Raw genomic sequence first — 12,371 nt, forward strand, 5'->3', positions numbered from 1 at the left:
CCTTATGTATCTGCTGGTCTTCCTCATCTCTCCTTTTGCAAGACAGTCTACATAGTAAAGAACCCCTTGTCAAAGACAAAACTGAGGCAAGTTTCCACTGAAAGCCAGAGATGCCTCTTGCCATGACTTGCAAAACAACCAGAAGACCATGCAAACTTCCCAGCTGAAGAAATAAGGAAGCAATATCTGATACAAAGTTGTGCACTTTAAATTAAAATAAAAAAATCTTCAATTTCTGCTCTAAGTTATAATAGAATCTATGCAGTGATCCTCTAAGAAAGATCACGGGGTATGTGATCGTGGCCCGGAGCACAGCAGGGTACTCTGCACCTCAGACCTGCTGCACTAGCAACCAAGCTGATGGACCACGCAAGTGTTCAGACTCCCGAAGTTCACCCAGAATCCTCAGACCTCATTTTCCAGCAAGCTACTTGTTTCCCAAGCCTCAGCTACTTCTTTTTAATATTACTTACTAGCACTGCAGCACAGAGAGAGAGACAAATAGCTTTAGAAGTATCTTCCTCTAACTTAACACCAGATAGAGAAAGTATCAGCAGTTTTCAGTCAAAGTATCATTCCTTTACCTGAAAACCTTTCACATATTCAAAGTGATACATATTCTTACATGTAATGTTACTTACACAAAAGCCAATTAATTTTTTTGCCCTGAATCTTACCTAAAAGCACATTCAATAACCAGGCGTAAAAATACTGTGTTCTTCGTGAATGTTGGCAGATGCTCACTGCTGATCCTGCTGCTGTTCGACGGATAGTGGGGGAACTGGACTTAAGATTAGCTATGAAAGCCTTCAACAAAACCTAAAAACAAAGACACCTTACTTAACTTTTAATCAGAAGTGAACTAAGAAGCCAGCAAATGTATTTTTCATTTATTCAAAGCATTACTTCATGCACATCAAGCAAAGGCAACTACTGCCTTAATTCAGACGTGCAGCTGTAACACTGCTTTCTGTACCATGGGATGGTAATGCTGTTAACCCACCATGCTTTGGGATTTAACAGGGAGCACTAATAGGGTAAAGAAAGGTACCTTAATCTCATTGTCATTTGCAAAATTGCCAAAGGCTGCCATGATTTTGGGTATTGCTGCAGCCAGCGTCTCCTGCACCGATTCCTCGGGTCTCTTACTGATCCGTGTCAGACAGGGCAAAAGGTTCACCAGGTATGGCCTAAGTACGGCACAGGAGAAAAACTGATTTGAGAGCAGAACTACTGAACCCTTCTAAGTATTTTTAATTCATACTCCAGTTCTGCGGTACTACTAAATCATACAAAAATGTACCTGTTAGCTACGCAGAACATAGGAAAAAAAGAAGAATCTTCTGAATGCAAGAGAAGAATACACTTAAAAAATATACAAATCATTATCTTCACAAGTTTTCCCCCCCTACAGTAATGTATAGCATAGAACTAAAACTACATTAAATAAACACACCGATGAAATAAACTCAGAGAGAATACGGTAATAGCAATTCCTCCAACCTCCTAATTACATACTTAAAACTTCCAAACAGTAACATTCTGTTAACATCTGTATTTCTTTAAAGGTTCTTTGGAAAGTTCATTATTAGAATGTGTTTACCTGCACTTCTGAGGCCGCACTAGATGGGCAAGCTCAGCAAATCTCCAGAGTGCAGCACGCAGACTTCTTGAAGCACCATTCTAGACAGAGTATATAACTATCACATTTCATCATGCAAAACCATTTCCTACAAAAAATTGCCTACAACATACAATATTGTATATTTTACTTAAACAGATAAAAATATAAGGTGTCTGGAAATCATAAATTTCCTTTAGCCAAAAGGAAGTCAAGTCAGTTCCATGACTACCTTCATTTTTCTAGCTGGCATTAGGAGTTTTCTGAGTAATCTAAAAGGAATAATAAGGAACACCACAACAGAAAAGGAAGTGTCTGAGTTCTCTGCTCTGCTGAAAGCTGCTTAAAATACCAGAGAAAAGAAACACTGATGAGAGTCTGAAAATCACTGTAACACTTGCAGAGATATAAATACAGCGCAAAATTGACAGCAGAGAAGATATGCAAATAAACAACATTCAGCTTTTATGAGTGCACCAAAGGAAAAATCAATATATTGATCTGCAGCACTTCATAATGGATTGACTGCTGAAGTTTATTATCTATTTGCCTGGACTGACATCTTCCATTGTGCACCTGACTTGAACCAGAATGCCCTTACATTACTGTCCAGGGATGTAGCACAATTCCTTAGTGTTGCTGGAAATACAGAGAAATGTGGAAGTCAGGATGCCTAGGAGGGTGTCTACCTAATGTAGTTCAAACCCAACCAAAATGCTTCTCAAATTAAGTCCCCTGAAGATAAAGCTGAGATGTTTGAAAACTGTCATTTCTTTATTACTTTCTTCAGCTGGTATATCAAAGGCTTGCAGCCTTGTTAGCATGACAAGTAAAAAATACTTGCATCTGAATTACAAGACATGCATTTCCCAGGTTCACAGCCAAACAACAGATTCTGGCATGGTTTCTGAAGTGATCCTGATGCACAAACAAATTCAGTCTGCTGGGTGCTCCTGTTGCATATGCTACCTCTTTCTCACTTGTCATGAATCCAATAGCACCTTTCAAGAAGTACACGCCAACTGAACAACAAAATATTTCCTCCTACACCCAGTTAAAAATATGCAGAAACTTTGGAGCAATTTGTATGTTGGCTGCTTTCTGTTAATTATGTAATGTCCATTTCCAAACTCTCAAAAATATTGCATGACATAAATGTACAGCAATACAGTAAAATATCCACACATGGCCCTACATCTAACACAAGAAAAGCTATGCATATTGGTTTTGTGAGTTATCTTCTAGAGCTCTATTATTCCCTCCAAAAACAAACAAAAAAAAACAGTATCATGACAGTCTGACAAGTAACACCTTTATTTTCAGTCTATACAAGCCTGTAGTAGATAGCGTCAGGCGCTCGGAAAATCTCGCGATGTCACGGAAAGCAGCAGGATTCCTCTCCCCCTAACGCCTAGTGATAAGGGATCACCCAAGAATGTAGTCCCCCCTAACATTAGTAACTTTCAACTCCTTACTAACCAATTACAGTAAGGTAAGACCCCCTGACGTAGAGAAAAACTTTCCCGAGTATAAAACCCAACGAGACGGGACAATAAAGGCCTTTTGAACCGTCCACCATACTGGTGTCTGCGTGTGCTCTTGGCCCGAGTGACCCTGGAGAGTTTGGGTTGCCTTGCCTTGCATCAGAAGGCAACACAAGCCTGACCCCATGTTTATAGATGCAAGAGACACAATTTCAGTGATACTGTTCTAAACATGGTATTTCTCTTCTGCAGTCACAATCTTCAAAAAGGCTATTACTAAATTCATTCCTGTGGACATAACTGAATTGTAGCTTTTGATACCAACAGAGATGCCTCAGTATTTTTCCCTATGCCTCTGTAAGAAACTCTAAGTACACATCATACATTCATAAAGTAGTTGCAGCAGGTTACTTCAAGCCTTAATTCTCCATGAGGTTGTGTCAATTAAGTCCTCTATCTACTTTCCATCACCCTCTTGGTTTGAGTTGTTCTTTCCAGCTTAGTCAGTGGAGGAACCATCATGAATTATTCCTTTGGATGGGGAGTCACTAAGGCTAACTCAAACTGCCATTCAAACCAAATGCTCACATTTTCTGCCAGATAAACTTTCAGGAGTGGTTAAATCCAAACAATGGGGACAGCAGTGAGGAATTCAGTAGAATAATACTTTAAAACAGTCACAAATCCTTCTAAAAATGAAGATTTGACCTTGATCTTAAAAGACAAACTATTAATTTACACTAATACTACATTCCAATATACTAGAACACAGACTGAATACATTTTTAGAAGAAAGAACACAAAGGAAAAATCACTCACCTTTTTAATCTCTTTATAGAGTTCTAACTGTAACCTGGGAAGATTGGAATCCATCAAAGCCTGCAATAAAATGCATTGAAAACATACTGTATCACAGGGGAGGTGCTTTAGAGGAAAAATGTTACACTTGCAGTAAAACAGCTTCAAACAAGGCACAGAACTATCTAATGGTCCCTATATTTGATGTATAACTGAGGAAGTGATAAATATTGAGAGGAGACACCTTTATCCTTCACACAAATGTGGACAAACTCCACAAACTCTGACAGTTATTTGCAGTAAATATTGACTGTTTTACTGACTCTACCTGCAAAAGTCCATATGGGATCAGCCTACAAGCAGAACTGACCTCTTGTGCTTTCTGGCAATCACCAGACAGCTACTCATGAACAGAACATTAAACCACAAGAACAGCATTCACAAGCAGGAAAAAGGCACTCCCTGCTACACGCCCCCACTGTCAAGCTGGCTTCTACTATTTCTCAAACTGAAGCTGTATTTGTACCATTACCTTTAACAGCCCATGAAAACCCTTTGTTTCATGAATCAGCCAATTTTCTGCATCCAGTTAGTACACACACCACAAGGAGCTCTGCACACCAGAAGTGTCACATCTCAGGATCCAATCAAGCACACAGCAACAGGGTTCAAACCTGCAGCCTGGCTAAAACTCAGTGCACATGACATGAAAGCAAGCACATAGAAGCAGAAATTTTCTGTTCACCCCAACAATTCTCTACCTTCAAAGTATCAGAGAATAAGAAGATATGAAAATATAATCTTTTTATAGAGAACAATTTGTATATATATGGTTACCCTTCCTCCACTTTTTTCCCTAGTGTATACTACAATTTATGAACATTTCCATCAGCTCATCCTCTGAGGAGATGAGACCCTCATACAATCTGAAAGTGCCTACACTGTGAATTCATACAGTGCTATATTGTGGAGTATTTAATTTTTTATTCCTTGCCCAATAATTTCTCCATTTCTAATTTTCTAACTGCCTGCCTGGCCACCACCATTAAACTCCCATCTTCACAGGATTACTCATCATGACTACAAAATCTTATGGTACCCACTGAGCTAGAAGCCACAACTGCTTCAGCACAGTGAGTGGAGTGCCTGTGGCTCCTCCAGAGCCTGATCTCCCCAGCTAAAATTGTATGCTACAAAACTCCATTCACCCCAATTACACCTTACAATGGCATTGCCTTCCCCAGAATAATCTTGGCTGGGTTGGATCTTTATATTAACATAAGCTAACATAAGCACCCCAATTATAGATGGAAGGTGCCAGGATGACAGCAGGTAGGATTTGCTTCACAAAACTTTGTTTTTATGAGAAGTTCACTGCCTATATATATATATATATATATATATATATATATAAGGATATCAAGCAACAGAAAAAGGCCCCAGCTATTATTTGGCCTTGAGGCTAAGTTGTCCTTACAACACACCCAACTACAGGAACTCTTTTTGTTAGTGTACAGCTGTATTTTTAGCAGAACAGAATCTATAATGTCATCACTGGAAAAAAAGCATAGTAAGCTCTAAACTGCTACAAGAATAAACTCCAATTACTGAGGCAAATTGTACTGCAATCCGTGTGAACAGTCCCACCAGTATCATTAGCACAGAGAATACCACAACATCATGCATCAGCTTTAGAGACAAGGCAGCTTGACCTTATCCACAGAAACCTGCAAAGTCCCAACTTGGTGTTTTTCTTTTAAATGTATCACCACAGTTATTTAAATTTTGAGCCATTTACACTGTCTTTGAGGTACCGACAGGTGGGTGTCGTTATACTTGAAGATGACTTACAGTGTTTATCTAAAGTTAAGTGCTCGGCCTTGTCTGCACAGAAGAGCTCATTTTCTAGTTACAGTAATGAGCATAAACTCCAGACAGACACATGGTTACATGAGTAATGCTTACATCTATAGTCTTTCATTTCAACAGAAGCTACAAAGTATCTTTTGCTAACCAGCAAAAGAATTAGCCTCTAAAAATGCCTGAGATACTAAAAAAATGGCTGAAATTTGACTAAAATGCAAGCTTAGGAGTCCAACAGCTCTGTTCTACTTACCACAAGCATCACTGGCACTCGCACAACCAAAAAGTAAAACTGGACAGCTTTTTGTTTCTGCATTTATACACAAGTGTCTGCCCAAGTTTTTAAATTGCTTCCACACAAGATAAAGCACAGAAACAGAATACAAAGTACACCCAGCCTCCATAACAGCCTGATACATCCACGTGTTTAGAATATCACAAATGTTACCACTTAAGAGCTGAGACCAACTGCCAAGCTTAATGGCTGAGAGAAAATGTCAGCATTTAAAACCATTTTAATCTTGAAAACAAAACAAACTATCTTGTAGGTTTTTCAAGTTACTCTGAAACATGCCAGAAAGCAAAAATATTAAATAGATTAAAGAATTTATGAGGTAAATTTTATACAAGTCTACATAAGTGTTTAATGGAAAGTAAGAAATAAGCTTATATTCTTTAGGACTGTTTCAAAGTAGCTTTTAAAGCAAATTGAGTTAAATAATAATGCATGCATTTCATAGAGTGCACTCCCTCCAATAGAAAAACAGTCAAATCAGAGTGAAAAGAGCAAAGTGCTATTGGGCCAAAAAAAAAAAAAGCAAGGAACTCACACCTCCTCATTCCCTATGATTATGGAACACACTACACAATCTGTAAGCTTCTCCATACAACTTCCAATCCCCAAAACTTAATTCATTCAGATATGAATGTTCAGTTTTCTTGCTTCTACACACCTCTCCATATGAAAGAAAATTATTATTTGCATATTTCTAAAGCACTTTGCATCAACTAGATTATTTATGTAAGTACATAACAGTGTCTTAAAGTTCAAGTATTTCAGAAAAAAAAAACAAACCCCAAAAAAGGAAGTGAACACAAGCCTCTCCTTGAAGCAGCAGCTACAAATTACTCATAAGGTTCATTTTAAGATACTTTGAATCAAGATTTAGACCTTGCATGACCTCCTGCGAATGCCCATCTGCTGTTCTCCAACAAGCTCTTCATTCTTGATCACAGCAGGGGAATAAACAATCTCCAGAATACTATATTTATTCTAATTTCTGCCTGAAATCTCCTCCTCCAAGTCTCAGCAAACCACACTACCTTTCAATCAGCTTTTAAAAATATTTTTACCTTTCCTCATGCTAAGTGTCTTTATGTTTACAGAACAATAATAGGAGTATTCCTCCCACACAGGATGATTTTAGAAAAGCCCACATTCCTGTTTTGGTTAACTTGAAGAGAACAAAGTTAATGAACAACTGAAGACAAGAATAGATCAGAACAATGAATTACATAAGACAAGTTAAATATGTTGATCTGGACACAGAAACCTCTCCTAAGAGAGAAAGAGCACACACAGAATTTAGTACAGAAACTTACTTAGCCTCTTACATTGAGATATTATCAACAGTAAGAAAGGCAACTAAAGGAACATCAGTGGTAATTCATACAGGACACTGCATCAAGAAGAGACAAAATGTGATAGTAAAAGCTCTTACTTTAATAACTTTATTAAGGCATTCATCTGCAACCATCCGGACATCAGATTCTGCATCCTCACTGCAGAGGAGAAAGAGCTCCATAGCAATGCCCAGCAGCTTCTGAAATTCTGGGGAATTCCTAAATAAACAAACATCAGAAAATTACAATGTGCACCATGAAAATGAACACCAATGATGTTTTTGAAAGGGTTTCATAATCCAACTACATATATACCATACACACATATGCAAGAGGAGAAGACATTTAGTGTACTAGAGCACTTCATTATGAGTTGGGAGATCATTTCCCAACTCTTTCCTACATAACCTGGTAAGGTATTTGATCTCTGTGCCTAAATTTTTCTGTCTGCAGTAGAAGGAAAGCGCCCACTCCACCAAGAGGTAAACAAAAGTCCTTCTTAGATTTTGAGTTAGTTTAAAAAAACCCCACACCATTTCAGTTTTAAATAGAAGCTCAGCATTTAAACCAAGCAATTATAAGGAATCCTCCCAACAACTAACACTCTAAAGTTGTTATTCATCCTAATGAATTAAAGGCATTAATAAATAATCAATAAATGAAAGACACTGCCTTACCTTAATGACTGAGCAACTATGTTTTCACATATTGTTAGACAGTGATTCACCCGATCTTTCTTGGTAGCTGCAAGTTCTTTCTTTCTAAAGGAAGAACACAATGATGATGTGTGTGAGACAAGAGTTCAACAGTGACCATTCAAACACTTGCTAAAGTAGTGTCTAATCATTGCTCAAGAAAAAGCTGCATTTGCACTCTCTGGTCACTCCATAAACAGCTCTACACCAACTACCTGCAGAGCCAGGACTTCATCTGCAGCTGCAGCTGGGAGCACATGGGCACACAAGCAAAGGAGAAATATAAACTTAGAAAAAAAATGAAGAATGAATCATTTAACAGGGAATATCACATTAATTCCATAACTTTCACTGAGAAAATGCTTGGGAATGAAAATTGAAGAATGAAGAGTAAAGGGAAAGGACAGAAAAAATGATGCAATCCTAGAAGAAAGCAAAAATAAAAGAAATTGATAGAAGAAGATTGGAGAAAATAAGCCATGATAAAAAATAGCTCTTTTAAAAAGACCCTCCTCCTACATAGCATCACCTTAGCCTTTTTTGTCTGCCTGTGTCTTGAAACTTCAAGTTGTATTAAATGGACCACTTTGAATCTGAAGTGCAAAGGATGACAAAGCAATGCCATCACACACTGCATTCCTCCAAAGGTAACCACAAAAACAGCAAAGCTCAAGGCACAATCTGCCCATTGAGAATAACATCCCTACAGTGACACTTGGTATAGCCCAGGAAAGGCCAAGCTGAGTGCACAATAAAGAGAACAAAATGCACAGAAACAAAGAATGTGTATTTACAAACAATAGAGAGCACAATATGAAACATTTCTCCTTTGCAAAATGTGTTTAACATTCACTTCCACATGATACAAGCTCTTGGAATAGCAGCTCTTCCCTGCTCCACCCCCAATGAAGGAACTGAAAAGAGAGTGAGACAGACTCCCAGTTCTGACTGGGAAATGTTATTCAAGTCTGCAGTCTCTCCTACTCCTAACTTTACTGGCACAGAATCACTTCTAGGAAAGCAGATGTTACTTTTAAATAATTAACCAGTAGCAATACTGGAGCAAAACCACCCACCCAAAGATACCTCTGCTGAGTGTTTCACAATAAAGAATTACCAGATTTTCACTCACATTCACAGAGAATCCTCCCTTTTGCTTTCCAAATGAAAACTGATAATTTTTAGTATTTCATTCTCTCAGTAAAAAATAGCAAAAATCATGAAATAGCAAAAGAGTGTTTCTGAACTAGAAGCTGGAAAACAATGTGAACAGCCTTGAGTTACATTAATAGCAGTAACACAACATCAAGGGCCAACAGCATGTAGCCAATAAATTCACATTAAATTCAGCTAACTCAAAATACAGAGTTAGACAAGTGTTCTTAAAGAACTACACTGCATTATTTAGGAACTTCAGCTCAAATAATAGAAGAGGTTTTCAAAAAATTCATTAGTACACCAGTATCCCTGTCCCTGGAACTGAGGGGTTCAAAAGTCTGTGTTCCCAAGATTTCAATTTTTCTCACAAAGAAAATCTCATCTCATCCCAGAAATACTTTCTACTTTTTAAAGTTTAAGGAATAACTCTGAACAAAGCCATTTTTTCTGTTTTAGTTTGGCAGCATTTTATTTAGGCAAGCTAAACAGCCAAGAGGATCTCTTCTTGGACTTAAGATACTGGCAGAATATGAGCAGACAACCTCAATTTGCTCAAGATACACAATGTCTTTCTTTCTCTCCATCTTGAAAAAGTGTCAGAGTCCTTAGGAGCATTTCAGATCATCTCTAACAAAAAACAAATACTGTCCAAGATGTCCAACTGATTTTGCAACATCAGCACCACTGATGTGAGCAGGCACCTCAGAAAATGATTAAATAATTTCAACTTTCATGCTAATTTTACCCAGCAGTCCCAATCTCTTATGAGCACCATTTTCAGTACATATTTAACCCAAAACCAGAACAGGCACATCTGAACTTACCCATAAGCTCAGTATTTCAGATACAGGACACATTGAAAATCCTGCTGACAAAGGCTACTTCCAGAATAAAGTTCTCTATTACCTACACATAACACAGCCCTGAACAAGGCAGGCAGTGTCTGAGTTCAGTGCTGTTCAATACTGCTCAGACTAGCAGAGATCAATCTCTTGGGCCAATTTCTGTAAACAGAGAGCACCACTACCACAAAATCTACACCTTGCTGAAATTAGTAACTTCAAAACTTAAAAAGGCCCAGCTGGAGAAAATACAACTTCCAAAAAGATAATTTAAAGAAATGAAAGGTGGAAGGAAAATGCTTAATGTATATTATGTATGTGCACATATTTTCTATTACCTCCTCTCCCTCTGTAGGCACAGAACAGTATCCAGAAAGAAAACACATTATATTTTTTAGTCCAAAAAAACAAATAAAGCTCTATTCAGAAGTATCATGAAGTCCACAGGCAAACTGCTGATGAGCATACCCAGGTGGCCAACAACAGCATCACACATTTGATGAATCAATCACACACATCTGATGAGTAACAGAAGGCAGGAGATATGGAAGCAGCAGTTATCTACAGGAAAGCTCCATCTCACTTACACAGGAGTTTAATCTCCTGTGTACTTCTACACACCAGGAAGAGTAACAAACAATGTAAGAAAACCAGCAAGCCCAGATAATTTTGTCCTGAGTTCAGATGAGCTGACTACAAGGAGTTGCAGCTCCAATGCTCATTTTTATGAGACCTTGAAATTAAGAATATGTGAAGAGTACAGAAGTTCTAAAGCTCAGCCAGTGATAAGAAAAAAGGGCCAAACCAAATAGCTTGACATTAATCTTGACAAAAGTAACAAAACTAAAACCTGCTCTTCAATAACAAACAGAAATATGAGTGGATCAAGAAATAACTCAGTCCAAATATAGGGGACACTGGAAACAAGGTGCAGTAATACAGGATTATAGTGATGGATTGCCAAATTAACCAGAACTGCTCTGCTACACACCCTAGACATGGTAATGCCAAAAAACCATCAAGGAGCCACTTCTGACAAGCAGGGCAATAGGTAAAACCCGTGCAGTTCATGTGATCTTCAGTAAAACAACAAATTCATGCTAGGCCTCCATATAGCATTGACCAAACCAATCCCTGACCACAGCTCCAGTCAAACATAAAAGACACAGAAAAATTGAAGAGTATAGAAAAAAGCATATTCCTTGGGCTTTTACAGCACCTTTTGCTGTAAAGGTAATGGTTAGAATCAAATGTAAAAAAAAAAAATTACAATAAGTGACTATTAGAATAAATTGACAAGAGAAAATGTAAAGAATCCACTTTTGGATTCACAAATCAATTACACCATATTAGTAAACTTTTAAGTAAATGGGAGCTTTGTGATACAAAACAGAACTTCCAATTTCTAACAAAATGTCAGAGTCTGAAAAAGCTGAAAAAATATAAGGAAGAAAATTAGTTGCCTCAGCAGAACTGTAGAGAAGCAATATGACAGAGAACTCAAGTTAAGTTTACATAGAAGGGAAAAATCCCAACAAGAGATAAGAAATAGGGGACCAGAGACTGACATCTGACTGTAAGGCATGATGTAAGCATAACACATGATTATTGCTGATTAAAATCTCTTGAAACAGAAAAAGGTCCTATCTTCGTGGTAAAAGCTTGGATTTAATTAAGATTTTATTAAAAAAGGAGAGGATATCAGTACTATCAAAAGTTCTGGAGTCATTGTCTTACAATAAAGTGAAGAAAGACGTAGTCACCTGCTGGGTAAACAATTAGTTCTTCTCAACTCCAATCTCTCTGATCTTAAAACATTTCATAGGAGGAACAGTCCTCAGTAGGATGGTAGGAACTTACTACACAGAACTACAAGAGATTTACCTGTTATTTACAGAGAACCACAACAAAGATGAACACCCCAAACACAGAGACAATTTTCCTTTCCAGTCTACTGCAATCAAGAAAAAATAAATGCAGATAATGTTGTGAATTACATTCAATATGTCACCTTCTATTTCACTAAAAGTCTGGGAGGCCTCAGCAGAGGCTGCCACAACAGCTTTTCACTGGCTTTTCTGAGGCTCAGTGCTGTCACTGAGTTTGTCCAGTTCCTGGGGGCATACAGTCCCATCAGCTTTCTGAAAACAGCCTATTTTTAAACACAAAGCAAAGTCAACGAGGACAACTCCAACAATAATTTTTTAATGTTTACAGTAGAATATACCTAAATTTAGACCACCAAACCAAGCATAATATCACAAGCACCACAAATGATTCTAAAGAT

General features: G+C 37.8%; 1 protein-coding gene across 1 annotated transcript in view; it reads right to left on the reverse strand.

The window, feature by feature from the left end:
* HTT (huntingtin) overlaps window positions 1-12,371 on the reverse strand; it is an 81,678-nt gene that overhangs the window by 67,588 nt on the left and 1,719 nt on the right. Inside the window, exons 2-7 of the mRNA XM_058804176.1 lie at window positions 8,067-8,150; window positions 7,488-7,608; window positions 3,925-3,984; window positions 1,604-1,683; window positions 1,052-1,190; window positions 678-819 (exon numbers count right to left, since the gene is read on the reverse strand). Of these exons, the coding sequence (XP_058660159.1) occupies window positions 678-819; window positions 1,052-1,190; window positions 1,604-1,683; window positions 3,925-3,984; window positions 7,488-7,608; window positions 8,067-8,150 (626 nt within the window). The remainder of the gene's footprint in view (window positions 1-677; window positions 820-1,051; window positions 1,191-1,603; window positions 1,684-3,924; window positions 3,985-7,487; window positions 7,609-8,066; window positions 8,151-12,371) is intronic.

The sequence above is a fragment of the Ammospiza caudacuta genome, chromosome 4 (assembly GCF_027887145.1).
Source record: "Ammospiza caudacuta isolate bAmmCau1 chromosome 4, bAmmCau1.pri, whole genome shotgun sequence".
In the NCBI taxonomy this organism is placed as follows: Eukaryota; Metazoa; Chordata; class Aves; order Passeriformes; family Passerellidae; genus Ammospiza; species Ammospiza caudacuta.